Source organism: Myotis daubentonii, chromosome 2 (assembly GCF_963259705.1).
Source record: "Myotis daubentonii chromosome 2, mMyoDau2.1, whole genome shotgun sequence".
Classification (NCBI taxonomy): domain Eukaryota; kingdom Metazoa; phylum Chordata; class Mammalia; order Chiroptera; family Vespertilionidae; genus Myotis; species Myotis daubentonii.
In genome coordinates this window covers 51,664,995-51,681,940 of record NC_081841.1, presented here as the reverse complement: position 1 = coordinate 51,681,940, position 16,946 = coordinate 51,664,995, and the positions used below count along the sequence as shown (strand labels likewise).

Here is a 16,946-nt window from a genome sequence, read left to right as displayed (position 1 = left end):
TTCTTAAAGAATACAACATGTTGAGTTGGAAATCTTTCCAGGGCTCCAGTATGACTCTCAAGTGCAGACTCCTCAGCATGTTCCTGAGAGCAATGAGGAGTTTCTTCATTGCTCTTCTGATTTCCCCAATTTATGTATTTGTTTCTCCCCAAAATGCTTACTAACGGCCACATAATACAAGGTAGGTCAAAAGTAGGTTTACATCTGTTCCTATGGAAAATAATACAACAATTAATAAATAATATAAGAATACACTCTGTGTTTTGCATACTCACAACTGTAAACCTACTTTTGCCCCACCCTGTATTTTATTCTGGATATACCATAACTTATCTAATGATTATTTAGCATTGAGATTGTCCTAATTTTTCACTATTATCCATAAGGTTATTTTGAACATCTTTATACTTAAAGTTTGATTTGCATATGTGATTATCACCTTTGGGTAGATTCCTTGAAAATTCTTATTTGTCATCATGATAGCTAATAGATTGAGTGGTCCCCATGTTAACACTTTGTATACATAATTTTATTTAAGATTTTCAACAATAATCCTGTGGAGTAGGACTAGTCCTTGATACTTAGAGAAGTTAATAACTTACCCAAGCTAGTATTTGGTCAGTCAGAGTTCCACTGTTCAGATTCACCAAGGTCTTAGACTTTATGCAGAAGCCAGGCAAACCTTTTTCCTCCTATTGCCAGCTTTTATATATACTATTTTTCCAGCATAGATGGTGCCTCTGCTTGCTAAAATCTATCTAAAAGTCCAGGAAACTTTTACTAACAGAAATAATTTCTTTTATGTTAACTCTATATTCTCTGACACAGTTAATTTAATTCCTCACAGTAGCTTTTGTTAGCATTAGATATATTTTTGTTGTTGTTAATCCTTACCCAAGGATATTTTTCCATTGATTTTTAGGGAGAGTGGGAAAGAGTGGGAAGACAGAGAGAAACATCAATGTGAGAGAAACACATCAATTGGTTGCCTCCTGCACGGGCCCTGACCAGGTCCCGGCCAGGGAGGAGCCTGTAACCAAGGTATGTGCCCTTGACCGGAATTGAACCCAGGACCCTTTGGTCCACAGGCTGACACTTTATCTATCCACTGAGCCAAACTGGATAGGGCAACATTAGATCTATTTTGTTCGCATTTGTAAATCATTTAAGTTTTCCTCATTTCCATCATTAGAGTATAAACTCTTCAAGATAAAAAGAGTAAAAGTTTTTTTGTAGTTGTTCACAGTGCTTTTGAAAAGGTTTGATATTAGTAGTTTCTCCAAGATGTTGACTGGTTTGTCTGGCTTAGCAGTACTGGAACGTGGACATTGTCTTCTCTTCAGGTGCACTGTATCAGCACAGAGTTCACCATGAGGAAACATGGCGGAGAAAAGGGAGTGCCATTCCGAGTACAAATCGATACCTTCAAGGAGAATGAGAACGGGGAGTATACTGAGCACTTGCACTCAGCCAGCTGCCAGATCAAAGTCTTCAAGGTATTCCTGGGCGTTGTGGTGGCCTTGGAACTACTTGCCTCGTCTTTCAGTTGTAACATTTAGTCCCAAGTCAGAAAGCCAGCTTGTTTGTTTTTTTAAAAAAGTAAACTATGAAAACTCATGGATTTTCATTGAATGCTCTTAAAGCCTGTTAAAGTGATAAACTCTTTTAAAAACTCACAAAAATTATGAAAAGTTGACAGTTTTGGTTACATTCATACTTGATCTTCTTTCCTTATTTTGGTCTTTATCACATGGATAAATATGTTCTCATTTAAGATTCATTAATACAAAAGTGTCCCGAGCACTGACGTTCCCCTTTACCACTCTTACCCCGACTCTGCAGCCTCTCCCCAGAGGTAACCACTGTTACAGTTTAGTGTGTGTACCCTTCTAGTCCCCTTCTGTGCTTTTAGTACACACGTTCATAGGTATACACATATTTTCTTTTCTTTCGAACATAAGTGGGATTATACGGTATGAACTGTTTTGAGGCTTGCTTTTTCAGTTAACCTGTATGCCTTAGAGATCTTTCCATGTCCATAGTTATAGATCTCCTATTCTTTTTTTTTTTAAATATATTTTTATTGATTTTTTACAGAGAGGAAGGGAGAGAGATAGTCAGAAACATCGATGAGAGAGAAACATCGATCAGCCGCCTCCTGCACATCCCCCACCGGGGATGTGCCCGCAACCCAGGTACATGCCCTTGACCGGAATCGAACCTGGGACCTTTCAGTCCGCAGGCCGACGCTCTATCCACTGAGCCAAACCGGTTTCGGCTCCTATTCTTTTTTAACTTCCTCAAACATTTAAATTTCCTATTTTCAGACTTATATGCAATGATGCATTTTGTCTTTACTATATCATTAGAATATATATTTGTTTCACTAGTGACTGTTTAAGTTTTTAGAAATAATATTGTTGGGTGAAGGGTGAGTTTAAAACAAAGTATTTCTCATTTCAGCCCAAAGGTGCAGACAGAAAACAAAAAACAGATAGAGAGAAAATGGAGAAACGAACACCTCATGAAAAGGAGAAATATCAACCTTCCTATGAGACCACTATACTTACAGAGGTAAAAAGATTTCTTTTGGTGACAATTTTAATCAATACTTTTTATTCTTAAGAAAAAAATCCAATCAATTACATATATCAAATCATTATCTTGTGATTTACCTAAAACTAATATAATGTTATGTATCAGTTATATCTCAGTTTTTAAAAATTATTTTCCACCTGTTCAAAATTTATTTGACCTCTTCGTTATGGGGGGTTCTGAAGAACTAAAATTTACTTTTACTGATCAAGATGTGCCATTTAAGCAAACATGTTTTGGTCAAACACTAGGTTCAATTATACTTTTTAGTATCTAAGTTTTCCTTTGTTTTAGTGTTCTCCATGGCCCGAAATCACATATGTCAATAATTCCCCATCCCCTGGCTTCAACAGTTCGCATAGCAGTTTTTCCCTTGGGGAAGGGTAAGTCTGGGAAATGAAACTGGCTTGTGTTTTGTCCTAAATGTGTATTTTTTATTATCTTTCTATAGACAAGATCTTTCTAAATCAATCAGTACTTCTATTTGGTCAGTCTTTGATGGACTTACATTGTAACTGAGGTTTGGATTACCTTCAAAGACACGGAAGGTATTTTGTTTTTAACACTGTGTCTATGTAAGGCCTTGTCTCATAGAGGAGATTGCACGGAAATAGGTTAGACTTCGTTGCTATGGCAAGCTCAAATTGCGTCAGGCAGTTATGATCATCTGCCAGGGTGTTGCTTGTAAGAGACTGAAAGAGTTTTACGTACCCCTTTCTCTTCTTTGTCCTCCCATTAGAAAATCACTTTTACAGTCAGTTTTTAGTGAGTCAGGGACTGATTTTCTGGGCTTTTCACTTCTCCCTATTGCTGCTTTTTTTGATTATTTCACTTCCTGATCATACTCTCACCAGAGACTGGTCATCGGAATTGAAACACAGTTGTACAAACATTAATATCTGTTTTGTTACTTATGAAGAATGATCCTAACACCTAATTATCATGAATATTTGCTAATCAGGGAAGAAGGTTGAACATGATAGCTAAAGAGTGTCTTAGCTATTAGCACATATTCCACATGAGCCGTATTGAAATTTCAAATAGGCTATGAAATGTGTGAATATATTGCTTGGTTGTAATGTTTGTTTTTTAATTTATTTAGGCTCTGTGTTCAACCTATTTCTGAAATATTTAATTAAGGTGGCTTAAATATTCAACATGCATCAATTAAGAATAAAAATAGGTAGCCGAAACCGGTTTGGCTCAGTGGATAGAGTGTCGGCCTGCGGACTGAAGGGTCCTGGGTTCGATTCCGGTCAAGGGCATGTACCTGGGTTGCGGGCATATCCCCAGTGGGGGATGTGCAGGAGGCAGCTGATCAATGTTTCTAACTCTCTATCTCTCTCCCTTCCTCTCTGTAAAAAATCAATAAAATATATTTTAAAAAAATAAAAATAGGTAGAAGTTGTAGAAAGAAGAGTTAACTAGGGCCTTGAGGTAAGTTACTCAGTAAATTTGAAGACTGAATTTGAATTTTGCAGTTAAGGGGGGGGGGGGAATACCTTTTAGGAAAGAAAAATCTCTTATTCACATGGATTATTCAGCCTACTTATAAGCAATTTTAATTATTATATAGGATTTAAAAGTTTTTTTCCCCTTTTTGTCATGTACTTCATTATTAGGCTCAAATTTCCACTCATAAAAAAAAGTAAACATTAGGGAAGAGGGACAGTCTGTAAAGCAAAAGGAAGTACAGGGAAAAACCTACGGTGTAGAAATAGCCCTTGGATTAGCCCTTAGATAACACTAATTTTTGAAGCTGTTTTAAAAATAATTATTGTTTTTTACTATAAAAAGTGTGGGATCCCATTGCATCTCATAAATTTTATTCTAATATTTTCCCTGTATGTTTGTACATTTATATATTTGATGCAGTAATATATTGATTACTTTTATATTCTGACACTTAGTTTACATTCTAATAAATTTATATTAAATACTGTTTATGCCCTAATTCAGTGATGGAGAACCTATGACACGCGTGTCAGAGGTGACAGGCGAACTCATTTTTTTGGTTGATTTTTCTTTGTTAAATGGCATTTAAATATATAAAATAAATATCAAAAATATAAGTCTTGCCGAAACCGGTTTGGCTCAGTGGATAGAGCGTCAGCCTGCAGACTGAAAGGTCCCAGGTTCGATTCCGGCCAAGGGCATGTACCTGGGTTGCGGGCACATCCCCAGTGGGAGATGTGCAGGAGGCAGCTAATCGATGTTTCTCTCTCTCATCGATGTTTCTAACTCTCTATCTCTCTCCCTTCCTCTCTGTAAAAAATCAATAAAATATATATTTTTTTAAAAAAATATAAGTCTTTGTTTTACCATGGTTGCAAATATCAAAAAATTTCTATATGAGACACGGCATCAGAGTTAAGTTAGGATTTTTCAAAATGCTTACACGCCGAGCTCAAAAGGTTCGCCATCACTGCCCTAATTTATCTAATAAGTCCCAATGTATTGGAATCTTGATTTTTTCCCAATTTCTCCAATAATAATAAAATGTTGCAAATGTCATAGCTTCTCCCCCTTCAACCCTCCCCCCAAAATCTTTACAATTAATTAGTAGATAATAGAAATATTGGGTCCAAGAATAAGAGTGTTTTATGAGAAAAGCACAGATTTCTTTAAATCTCTAGTTTAGGACTTACTATGAGAGTGAAGAATGATGATGAAGCTTAGTATGTGTCATGGACTCATCCTTTCATTATAAATGTTTCTTTAGAAATGGTTCACCAAACCACCAGCCAGAGCCGCCCCCGCCAGTCACAGATGTAAGTCTAAAGTTAAATGTCAGTTATTTGCAATGTCTAATAATACTTTGATGACTATGCAGTTCAATAGAAGTGCCCAGCTTGTAAGGAGTATTCATTCATTCATTAAACAAACATTTATTGAATTTTGACTATGAGCAGATACTGTGCTAGGGACTGCAGATATAAAACAAGTAATGTAGGACCCTTGTATTTAAGGAATTTACAATCTAGTGGGGAGATAAGGATGGAATTCCAAGGGTATCTTGTATGGTTAGAGAAAGAAGACTGATGTACAAACAACTTCCAAGCAAACTAGACCTATCTGAGTGTGGGTGTGTTTGGCTATGTGTTACCTAATAACATTTACCTTTTTGAAATTCAACCTATTTAGTTACCAAAAAAAAATTGCTTTCTCTCTTTCAGAACCTCTTGCCAACAACCACACCTCAGGAAGCTCAGCAGTGGTTGCATCGAAACCGGTTTTCTACATTCACAAGGCTTTTTACAAACTTCTCAGGTTAAATTTGCTTGTCCTTTGTTTTCTCCAGCATGGGATATTCTTTTATATTCTAGGGCCTTCTGGTATCCGTGTGAGGGTGTGTGTGTGTGTGTGTGTGTGTGTGTGTGTGTGTGTGTGTGCTGTTAAATACTTAAAAAGAAAGATCTCTTAGTTTAAACTCACTTTAATTTTAAAATATTTATTCTTTACAACACTTCATATAGTATTTTATCAAGGAACATTTGGAGGTAGTCTGAAATGTCCCCTTGATATCACTATATTGTATTTTATTTGCACATTCCACTTTTATTTAATACCTTCGGTTACCAGGTATGGTAGGAATACACAGATGGATAAGGCATACATATTTCCTGATCATTCATTATCTAGTATCAAAAAATCAAAATACCTCCCCCACCCCTCCAAAAAAGGGGGTAAACAAGTAGTTGTGATGTAGTAGATACGAAGTTAGGCATTTAGAGGGGTTAGGGAACGTGTGTGATGCATGAAGAATGAGGAGGAGTCTGTTGGTCAGACAGTGGAAGGTTAATTCAGGCAAGAGGAGCAACTTCTCATTAGACATCATCATTGTGATGAAAATATAGGGTTAAGCGGAGAAGTAATTGGGTGGGAATTGAGGTGGGAGACGAGCAGGGGCCAGATCATGGAGGGCCTTACACACCATGCAAAAGATTATGGATTATAGCATAGTAGTAATGAGGTGTCCTTGTAACTGAGCCCATTTTAATAGTTACTAACAAAGAAAATCTTTGCCTCTATCACCCGTTTTCTTATATTTATTTCAGGGGCAGATTTATTGAAACTAACTAGAGATGATGTGATCCAAATCTGTGGCCCTGCAGATGGAATCAGACTGTTTAATGCGTTAAAAGGCCGGTATGTGATTAGTGTTTAGTGTTAAAATATCAGTGAGGTTGGATTTCAAATGGATTTGGATTCCGGGATTCTTCACAGTTTTCATTGCACAGCTAAATCCATCTTGTCAAAACATTCCATTTGAATGCTAACTATGTACCAAATGAACAAAGATGAAAAATATCCTTTCTTACACTTGATTCAAGGAATTCCTCATGATATCCCATTTTTTTATTTTCAGGTAGTTTTTTTCATTCAATAAATATTCATTGTCCCTATTATGAGCCATTGGGCTCTGGGTATATATTAGAGAGCAAAATAAACATGGAGACCACTTTCTAATGGAAAGAGAGAAAAAGATATAAACAGTATTTTGGTTAGTGATAGTACTTTGAAGTAAAACAAACAAAACAAGGTTGTGGCCTATCAGGTCCCCAGCATTTGGTTAGGAAAGATCTTTCTGAGGAGGGATTATTTACCATCTACGGCCACACCGCCCTGATCTTGGAAGCTAAGCAAGGCCAGGCCTGGTTCATACTTGGATGGAAGGAGGGATTATTTAAACTGTTATGAGAAAACAAGACTATGAGGGAAGAGCCTTCTAGGCAGAGGGAACAACAGATGTTAAGGCTCTGAATTCAGTTTTAGCTAAAGAATCGCCGAAACCGGTTTGGCTCAGTGGATAGAGCGTCAGCCTGCAGACTGGAGGGTCCCGGGTTCGATTCCGGTCAAGGGCATGTACCTGGGTTGCGGGCACATCCCCAGTGGGGGATGTGCAGGAGGTGGCTGATCAATGTTTCTCTCTCATCGATGTTTCTGACTCTCTCTCTCTCTCCCTTCCTCTCTGTAAAAAATCAATAAAATATATTTTAAAAAAAAAAGAATAGATCATTCTTAAGTTTGTACAGGAATTGCTGAAGTGGTCTTCTTACAAATATTGTTTATAATACAGAGAGTGTCTTATAGACCCAATTTGTGATTTCTAATTTCCAATAGGTACTAGTAATATTAATGGAAAAAACATACAGGTCAGTGCCATAGAACCAAATCAGTGACTAAATAATGACACAGATTGTGTAGTATTTGTGTTTGTACATCACAAGAGTTATCAGGTTGGCTAGAATCTTGAAAAATTTTAAGGAAAGAGGTGAAATTCAGGAATAAATGACTTGGGGAATGGATACTTCATTTTTACATGTATTATCTAAAGAGCACTAAAAAACAGGAAGCAGTGATGGAAAAAAATAAATTTTAAAAAAAGAAATAGTGAGCAATAAAGTAATGAAATCAAGAAGTAATTGAATAGGGTTATTCAATAAGGAAGAACAGTACTAACTGGTTTTGGCACCTACCTCAGTTGCCCACATGTGGAGGCAACCAAATGATGTGTCTCTCTCACATCCATGCTTCTCTTGCTCTCTGTCTCTCCCCCTCCCTTCCACTCTCTCCAAAGAAGTGAGAACAGAAAGAAGGTTTAGGCTACTTAGTTTTTTGTGTGTTTTTTAAAATTGTTTTTAATCCTCACCTGAGGATATTTTTTTCCATTGCTTTTCAGAGAGAGTAGAAGAGAGGGAGGAGAGAGAGAGAGAGAGAGAGAGAGAGAGAGAGAGAGAGAGAGAGAGAGAAACATCAATGTGAGAGAGACACATTGACTGGTTGCTTCCTGCACATGCACCTGCAATCCAGGAATGTGCCTTTGATTGGGAATCGAACCGGAGACCCTTCAGTGCACAGGCTGACACTCTAACCATTGAGCAACACTGGCCAGGGCTGGCTCATACATTTTGAAAATAGATGATTCCTGACTTATGATGGCTCAACTTATGATTGTTCAACTTTATGATGGTGTGAAAGTGATATGAACCAGTAGAAACTATACTTCAAATTGTGAATTTTGGTCTTTCTCCAGCTCTAATGATAAGTGGTATCTATCTATATATATAAAAGCCTAAGCGACCGTTATGACCAGTCAACCAAACGACCAATTGAACGGTCGCTATGATGACACACTGACCACCAGGGGCAGATGCTCAACACAGGAGCTGGCCCCTGCTGGTCAGTGTGCTCCCACAGCCAATCTCTGGCTGCTGGCCATTCTCCCACGGTCCCTTTCTCCCGTGGTCCCTTCCCCTGGCTGGCACCAATCCAACCAGGTCGAGGAGTCCCCCCCCCCCCCCCGCACCTGTGCACGAATTCGTGCACCGGGCCTCTAGTAATACTATAATGCTGAGCAGTGGCAGTAAGATAATTTTGCCCTACTATAGGCTCATGTAAGTGTTCTGATCGTGTTTAAGGTAGGCTAGGCCAGTGGTCAGCAAACTGCGGTTCGGCAAACTGCAGCTTGCGAACCACATGCGGCTCTTTGGCCCCTTGAGTGTGGCTCTTCCACAAAATACCGGCTCTTCCTCAAAATACTAACTTCTGCGCATGGGCCATGAAGTTTCAATCGCACTGTACATGCGTGCCCGCACGTGGTATTTTGTGGAAGAGCCACACTCAAGGGGCCAAAGAGCCGCATGTGGCTCACGAGCCGCGGTTTGCCGACCACGGGGCTAGGCTAAGCTATGATCTTTGGTAGATTAGGTGTATTAAATGCATTTTTATTTATGGTATTTTCAGCTTATGATGGGTTTATCGGGACATAACCCCACTGTATATTGAGGAACATCTGTGTCTCTAACCTGTACATCAAAAGTCGCTGACTCAGGTGGCTACAGAGGCCACATGTAAAGGAGCGACAGTCATGCCCCATTCAAGGAGAAGAGCCGATTGTTATCTTGTTATCTTGTGGAATGAGGGCTTTGGATTGCCAGATCTGATTTTTGAAAAGCCAAAAATTCAGAGGTTTATATGGTGCCTTCCGTTGGAAGGAATTCAGTTAAATGTGTGCACGTGCACACACACACACACACACACACACACACACACACACGGAAGCTAATAAAACAGGGCAAATGAGCTGCATTGGCCCATGGGCTGCCAATTTTCAACCATTGCTCTATAGTATTAACGTAACTACACAAGTTGTCCCTTAAAATGTGCTTGCCGTGAAAAATATAAGACTGACAGCTTTTTTTTCTCTCACTAGGATGGTGCGCCCAAGGCTAACCATTTATGTTTGTCAGGAATCCTTGCAGTTGAGGGAGCAGCAGCAACAGCAGCAGCAGCAGCAGCAGCAGCAGCAGCAACAGCAGCAGAAGCATGAGGATGGAGACTCAAATGGTACTTTCTTCGGTAGGTCATTCGGGACAAGGCCAGGAAAGATATGAAAAAAAGGTAAAGAGGTTACTTACAAGCATGTGTGATAGGAGTTTATCAAATAGCAGATTTAGAAGCAATTTGCTAGAAGTAATGGTAATAGCTTGAGTTCCTAATATATGCCAGACACTATCCTCAGCACTTTTTTACACATTTGAATTTTTACAACAAGTATCTCCTCTTTGCAGTAGATTTTATTGTTATCTCCCACATTTAGGAAAATGAGACTTAGGGATCTTACGTAACTTACTCTCAACCACAAGCAAGTGGTTGAGTCAAGACTCAGGATTTGACTTTGAGTCCTTCAGAAATTGAGCATTCCTAGTGATCAGATTACCAATCAAGGGCACAGATAAGAACAAATAAAGTTTAAGAACAGATAAACTTTGTACTGACTGCCATTGCTTTCTCCTTTTTGCAGTGTACCATGCCATCTACCTAGAAGAACTGACAGCTGTTGAATTGACAGAAAAAATTGCTCAGCTTTTCAGCATTTCCCCTTGCCAGATCAGCCAGATCTACAAGCAGGGGCCAACAGGAATCCATGTGCTCATTAGTGATGAGGTAGATCTTCAGTACAGCTGAATCACCAGATGACAATGAAGTTGTCAGGGCATATAGCAGGAGCAAGAGCAGTTCTGTTGGGGCAGAGTGCTCTGTTTTCTATATCAGAGGTTCCCAGATGTTTTTGCTTGCTTACCTCCTAAAATTATTTTTTAAAAATATATATCTCTTTGCACATTTTTAGGGACTTAAAATTTTTTCTCAAGTTTATTTATTTTTATTTTTTATTCTCACCCAAGGATATTTTTTCCATTGACTTTTAGAGAGAGTGGAAGGGAGGGGAGAAGGGGCAGAGAGAGGAGAGAGTGAGAGAGAGAGAGAGAGAGAAACAGAAACATTGATTGGTTGCCTTCTACACACACCCTGACCAGGGCCTGGGATCGAACCTGTAACCAAGGTATGTACCCTTGCCTGGGAATTGAACCCGAGACCCTTTGGTCCGAGGGCTGACCCTCTAATCATGAGCAACATGGGCCAGGGCTCTTTTAAGTTTAAATGAAGTTGCACAGGATGCTATTTCTGGGGATATTATATGACATTTAAAAAATGAAATGGTTGCCTGGCTGGAGTGGCTCAGTTGGTTGAGTGATATGTCCTATACACGGAAAGGTTGACAGTTTGATTCCCAGTCAGGGCACATACCTGGGTTGTATACAGCATGTTTGGAAGGCAACCAATCATTGTTTCTCTCTCTCCCTTCCTCTCTAAGCATGTCCTCAGGTGAAGATTAGAAAAAAAAAAAATTTAATAAAATAATTCTGAAATAGTTCCTTCACTGTTCTAACTATATTCCATGTAACCTAAATACAAGTGATTTAATACCATCTGTTTAAAAGAAATACATGAATATACTTTTTAACAGAATTTTTATATAATTTCCTTGAATTCATATTTCCATTTATTTCTCCATATAATTTTATCTTACCATAACATTTTTATTCTTGAACATTTTTTATTAATTTTTTATCATATTTAATTGAGATAAGCATTTGCTTCAACAAAAAAATTGTTTTAGGCCCAGGCAGTGTGGCTCAGTGATTGAGCATTGACCCATGACCCAGGGGGTCACTGTTTAATACCCTATCAGGGCACATACCTGGGTTATGGGATTGATCCTCAGTAGGAGATCCCCAGCCAATCAATGATTCTCTTTCATCATTGATATTTTCTATCTCCCTCTCTCTTCCTCTCTCTGAAAAAAAAAAAAAAATCAATAAAAAATTTGTTTCAGTAAAATTGATAGATTATTTCTTCTGAATAGAATTAACACCATTAATTATACAGTTGATTAAAACAACATAAATGTATTACATGTTTTGACGAGTAATTATTAAACACATGAAGAAAAAAATTACTATAAATGCATCTATTAATGAGATGGATGGGATTGTTTGATTCCCTACCCCCTGTCTCACACACAGTTAATTCATCTATAGATGAATACTGCCTATAGAATGAAATAGAGTTCAGCATCAGTTCCATCTGTTTTTTCCTCTAGATGTAAGTGTTGTGGAACCTGGTTCATGTTTATTGACTGACAGCAGTGGATGGGGTTTTGTTATGACAACATTGCTCTATTTTTTTTAACTTCTGAGTTATGTGCCAAAAATTACATAGTAATGTTGTCAAAAATTATTTTGAATCATCTGTCACTTGACAGCTTGTGATTAGGTCACTCCAATTCTGGTGAAAAGAAAGAATTGGTAACCATGTGACCCCCACTAAGTCATTAGAGTTTACAGTTGCAGTTATACCTGGGCATTCTGGAAGCTTTTATACTCAGGGCAATGCATTTTGGTAGGATTCCAGGAAGGTGAAACTCATGCCTTTATTTTATAAAATGGGCAAAGGTAGTTTGAGAAGGAAAAGTGGGAAAGGAAAACTGAAGAGGTTTTCAGGCAGTTTTAGAAAAGAGTAGATATGGAAGTTGGAGAAATAGAGGTCAGTTCTCGCATATGGGCCTCTCAGTGTCCGTGTGCCCTTGGAAAGTCTTGGGGTTAACCCAGGAAAATGCATACTCCAGTTTTAAGATCAGTGTTTTAAACAACTTAGCTTTTAAAACTTAGAAACTAAATGGGAGAAAACAAAGCAAAGGATTATTTTTCACTTAAATCTAATATTATAAAAAGCCACATAGCAAAATAAATACAACAAACCCAAGTTTTTTAAAATCAGCAAATTTTCTTGCTTTTTTTTTTTTTTTTCAGATGATACAGAATTTTCAGGAAGAAGCCTGTTTTATTCTGGACACCATGAAAGGTAATAAAATAGTAAAACAAATACCTTTTTCTAAGGAGCTTAAGAGCTTTTTTTTCATAATTCTCTGAGGAGAGAGGGAAGGTATGAATCATCATATTTGAGGCAGAGAAAGTGACATAACATTAGAGGTGTACCTTTGTATGAATGGCTTTTTGTCATTGTCAGAATAGACAAAGTATAACTGATGATTCTCTGCCATTCTCTTTCGCCTTTCATGGACAAATGAGGAAATTGAGGCATGTTTTTATAATGCAAATTTATTATAAGTATTCTATGACAATTAATACGTATGCTGCTCTTTGCTCTGCTGTGTGTTTTTTTCTCTCAAAAGAACCTAACTGTACTTTTTTCTTTCTCATGTGTCTTAAAGATGACTAAAGATTACTCTCTCTTTTTTTTTCTTTTTTTACAGCAGAAACCAGTGATAGCTATCATATTATACTGAAGTAGGTGTGGGGCATTCCATCCTCACTGGCTGCTGCTTCCTTCACCGCTCGGAAACTCCTCTCTCGAAGGGGTTGCAAATGGAGATTTGAAGGTCTGCAGGAATCTGACTGTGTGGGGGGAGTCCAGGTCATGGAGGCAGCATCTCAGCCATCTGTGTGGGCCCCAGTTCTTGTGGCATACACAGATTACTGCCCAACATGCATTTCTGCATCTGTTTCTTAGTTAAAATTTCTGGACTCTGTTGTTATTGAATATCAGTAGAACCTCCATTTCATTAGGGGTGTATGTAGGACATAATGATGATAATTGTGTGATGTTTAATGGAAAGATGTTAAATTTTGTGATATGGAGCTCTTGTGTAATTTTTTTCTAATATAAAAAAGTGAACATCTATATTCATAAGACTAGAGCCTCAATCTCTTTTGCATCAAACATAAACTGGCTTTTACCACAGTCGGCCCCTGAAAACCTCATCAAAGAGAATTTTTCTTTTGGTTCCCCTGTAATATTATGACTAATATTAATTTTAGCTAACATTTATGGGGCATTTATTTGTGCCAGGCAGTATGAAAATTCTTCTAATGGATTATCTTGTTTAAATCCTCTTAATAATCCTATATGAAGAGGTAATAATGATCCCTAATTGAAGATGAGGAAATGGAGACATGTAGTGGCTAAGTAGCTTGCTGAGTAACGGGCAGCTAGCAGGCAGTGTGATGCTGAGATCCAAAACCAGGCAGTCTGGTTCTTAAAAATTGCCACTCCTTATGGCCACCCTTGCAGTATCCTGTACTTGTCATCATTTCTTACTGTGGCTCTTCTGGTGAATAGGACATAACACTGAGTGAGAACTGAGTATTTAACCACTGAAAGGGACAAACCACAGCTAATGAACAAATGAAAATCTACAAAAAGTAAAAACATAAGTGCTTTGTAAACACCATCAGTTATCAGATCACAGAATTTGAGGTGGTGAAAACTAGGGATTTTCTGTAATTCCCAAAATTCACTGTTCTTGAATGACCTTCTCAAACTATTTATTAACGAGATAAACTAACCCCTCCTTTTTCTTTCCCCTCTGCATTTTCTCTTGGTATAAGAAGTTCTTTTACTCCTGTAATGTTCCTTTATTTAAGCTTTATAAGAAATTTCTTCTGATTCCATTCACATTCTTCCCATATATTTTTGTTCTTTCTTAAAGAATGATTGTGTGTTTACATGTGTAAGACTATAGGTCCTTTTTTTTTCACATGTAAAGTCTTATCCAGAAATCCCTTTACACATGTGTTGAGTTGAAAAAAGATAATGTTCAAAGATTATGTACTGGATTTGGATGTGTGTGTTTTTAAAGCATTTGATAAAGTTTAAATGTTTTTATACAGATTTTTGTTCATTAAAATCAACCTGCAACATAGTCTGCTTCTTTTGATTGGAAACAAATTGAAAACTTTGAAACTAGAAAATTAAGTCAACTAACTTGTTTAGAATTGACCTAGGCAACTTGGCATCTTAGACCAAAATCTTTTTTTTTTTCAGTGAATGATTGCCAGGTGTCTCCGTTTGAGGGCGACATTTCTGGTATACTATATTCCTAAGGTTGGTTCTCAGCTTCAGGAAAGTCAGCTCTCTCAGCAGGCTTCTACTGTATTGATTTTGTTTTTCTTCTATTTTGTCTGAATGATGTTAGGAGGGTTGGAATAGATGACTTAAGATCCCTTCTAAATCTGAATCTGTGACTCTTGTTTACTGCAAATGATACAAAGAATTCTATTAATATATTTACTATAAATTTACACTTACTAATTTTTACTTGGCGTTAGGGTGTTTTTTTAGAGTAGTCTTCAAATTTATAGGAATGAATTCATACAAGTTTGTAATCACAGATCCTTAAGTTGTCCATAAAATCTCTTAGGTTTTCTTTAGCTCCAGAAAATATTTGTAGTGCCAATCCTATATAATAATCCTATATAATAAAAGCCTAATATGCTAAGTGTCTGGTCGTCCGGTCAACCAATCAAAGCATAATATGCTAATGATATGCTAAGGCCACTCAACCACTCGCTATGATGTGCACTGACCACCAGGGGCCAGACAGTTGACCGGTTGACCAATGCTATGATGTGCATTGACCACCAGGTGGCAGACGCTCCGACTGGTAGGTTAGCTTGCTGCTGGGATCTGGCCGATAGGGACTGAGCGAGACAGGCCAGACATGCCCTGGAGCCCTCCCACAGTCCCTCCCCAGCTGGCCAACCTCCCACATCCCTCCTCAGCCCCGATAGTGCACTGGTAGGGTCCCTTGGCCTGGCCTGCACCCTCTCGCAATCTGGGACCCCTCCGGGGATGTTGGAGAGCCGGTTTCAGCCTGATCCCACGGGCCTGGCCGAGGGATCCCACTGGTGCGTGAATTTATGCACTGGGCCTCTAGTACTATATAATTGGTAAGAATTGGTATTGTGATTATTCACCTTCTTTAAAAATGGCATCTGTTCACTGTTTATCCTTTCTATTAAATCAAAATTTGAAACAATCTTTTTCATTATGAAAGTTATGCACAAAGTGATAAATTCAAACAATAAAGAATAATATAACTTACTATTTAACCTAGCTCCATTCCACTTTAAAAATGAAATCATCGTTTTTAAAAAGTTCCCCTCCATAGCTCTCTCTCTCTTTTTCTCTCTGCTCTCCCCCACACACAAATATTCAGATGGGTTCATGTAATAACGAATAGTCTGCAATTTGCTTTTGAATTTATATAACATATCTTGAACATAGTTCTATATTAGAATTTATAGTTCCATATCATTCTTTTTAAAAAATTGCCATTCCCATGCTCTGGCAGGTGTGGCTCAATTGTTTGGTGCATCCTCCCATCTACTGAAAGGTTGTGATTGAGTTCCCAGGCGGGCTCATACCTGGGTTGTGGGTTTGATCCCCAGTTAGGGTGCATACAGTAGGCAACCAATTGATGTTGAACCCTCAACTCTTTGTCCGAGGGCTGACACTCTGCCACTGAGCCATTCTGGCCAAGGGGCATTGTCAGAATTTTTTTTTTTTTTTTGACAACACGGCTTTTTTTATTATTATTATTAGTTTAGGTATTACAAATGTGTCCTCATCCCCCCCATTAACCCCCAACCTCCCCGCCACACACAAACTCATGCTCCCATCCCCCTGTTGTCCATGTCCATTGGTTTGGCTTATATACATGTATACAAGTCCTTCGGTTGATCTCTTCCCCTTACCCCCGCCCTCCCCTACTTTCCTTCTGGGGATTGATAGCCTGATCGCTGTTTCTCAGTCTTTGGGTCTGTCCCTTTTCATCAGTCTATGTTGTTCTCTATAATCCACAAATGAGTGAGATCATGTGGTATTTATCTTTCTCTGACTGGCTTATTTCACTTAGCATAATGCTCTCCAGTTCCATCCATGCTGTTGCAAAAGGCAAGAGTTCCTTTTTTTTTACCGCAGCATAGTATTCCATTGTGTATATGTACCAACTGGCACCACTGGGGTAATTTTAGCATATGAGGAAGAATTTACTCATTTACTAATCCACTCATCTGCTGATGGGCACTTAGGCTGTTTCCAAATCTTAGCTATGGTGAATTGTGCTGCTATGAACATAGGGGTGCATATATCCTTTCTGATTGGCGTTTCTGGTTTCTTGGGATATATTCCTAGTAGTGGGA

The 16,946-nt window shown here is 38.2% G+C and overlaps 1 protein-coding gene and 1 non-coding gene across 5 annotated transcripts in view; one reads left to right on the top strand and one right to left on the bottom strand.

The window, feature by feature from the left end:
• TFCP2 (transcription factor CP2) overlaps positions 1-14,665 on the top strand; it is a 48,630-nt gene extending 33,965 nt beyond the window's left edge. The window contains exons 6-15 of one of the 4 annotated variants that reach the window (XM_059682858.1): positions 1,344-1,496; positions 2,464-2,574; positions 2,890-2,978; positions 5,318-5,366; positions 5,772-5,865; positions 6,654-6,744; positions 9,812-9,945; positions 10,403-10,545; positions 12,753-12,804; positions 13,217-14,665. In XM_059682858.1, coding sequence (XP_059538841.1) covers positions 1,344-1,496; positions 2,464-2,574; positions 2,890-2,978; positions 5,318-5,366; positions 5,772-5,865; positions 6,654-6,744; positions 9,812-9,945; positions 10,403-10,545; positions 12,753-12,804; positions 13,217-13,254 — 954 coding nt within the window. In that variant the 3' untranslated portion in view covers positions 13,255-14,665. Of the gene's footprint in view, positions 1-1,343; positions 1,497-2,463; positions 2,575-2,889; positions 2,979-5,317; positions 5,367-5,771; positions 5,866-6,653; positions 6,745-9,811; positions 9,958-10,402; positions 10,546-12,752; positions 12,805-13,216 lie in introns of all 4 variants that reach the window. The other 3 variants (XM_059682857.1, XM_059682856.1, XM_059682859.1) reach the window with 3 other exon arrangements.
• On the bottom strand, positions 3,160-3,279 carry LOC132229003 (small nucleolar RNA SNORA28). Its single transcript, XR_009451583.1, has one exon. It is a non-coding gene; the product is annotated as a small nucleolar RNA SNORA28 (small nucleolar RNA).
• Positions 14,666-16,946: the final 2,281 nt, after the last annotated feature.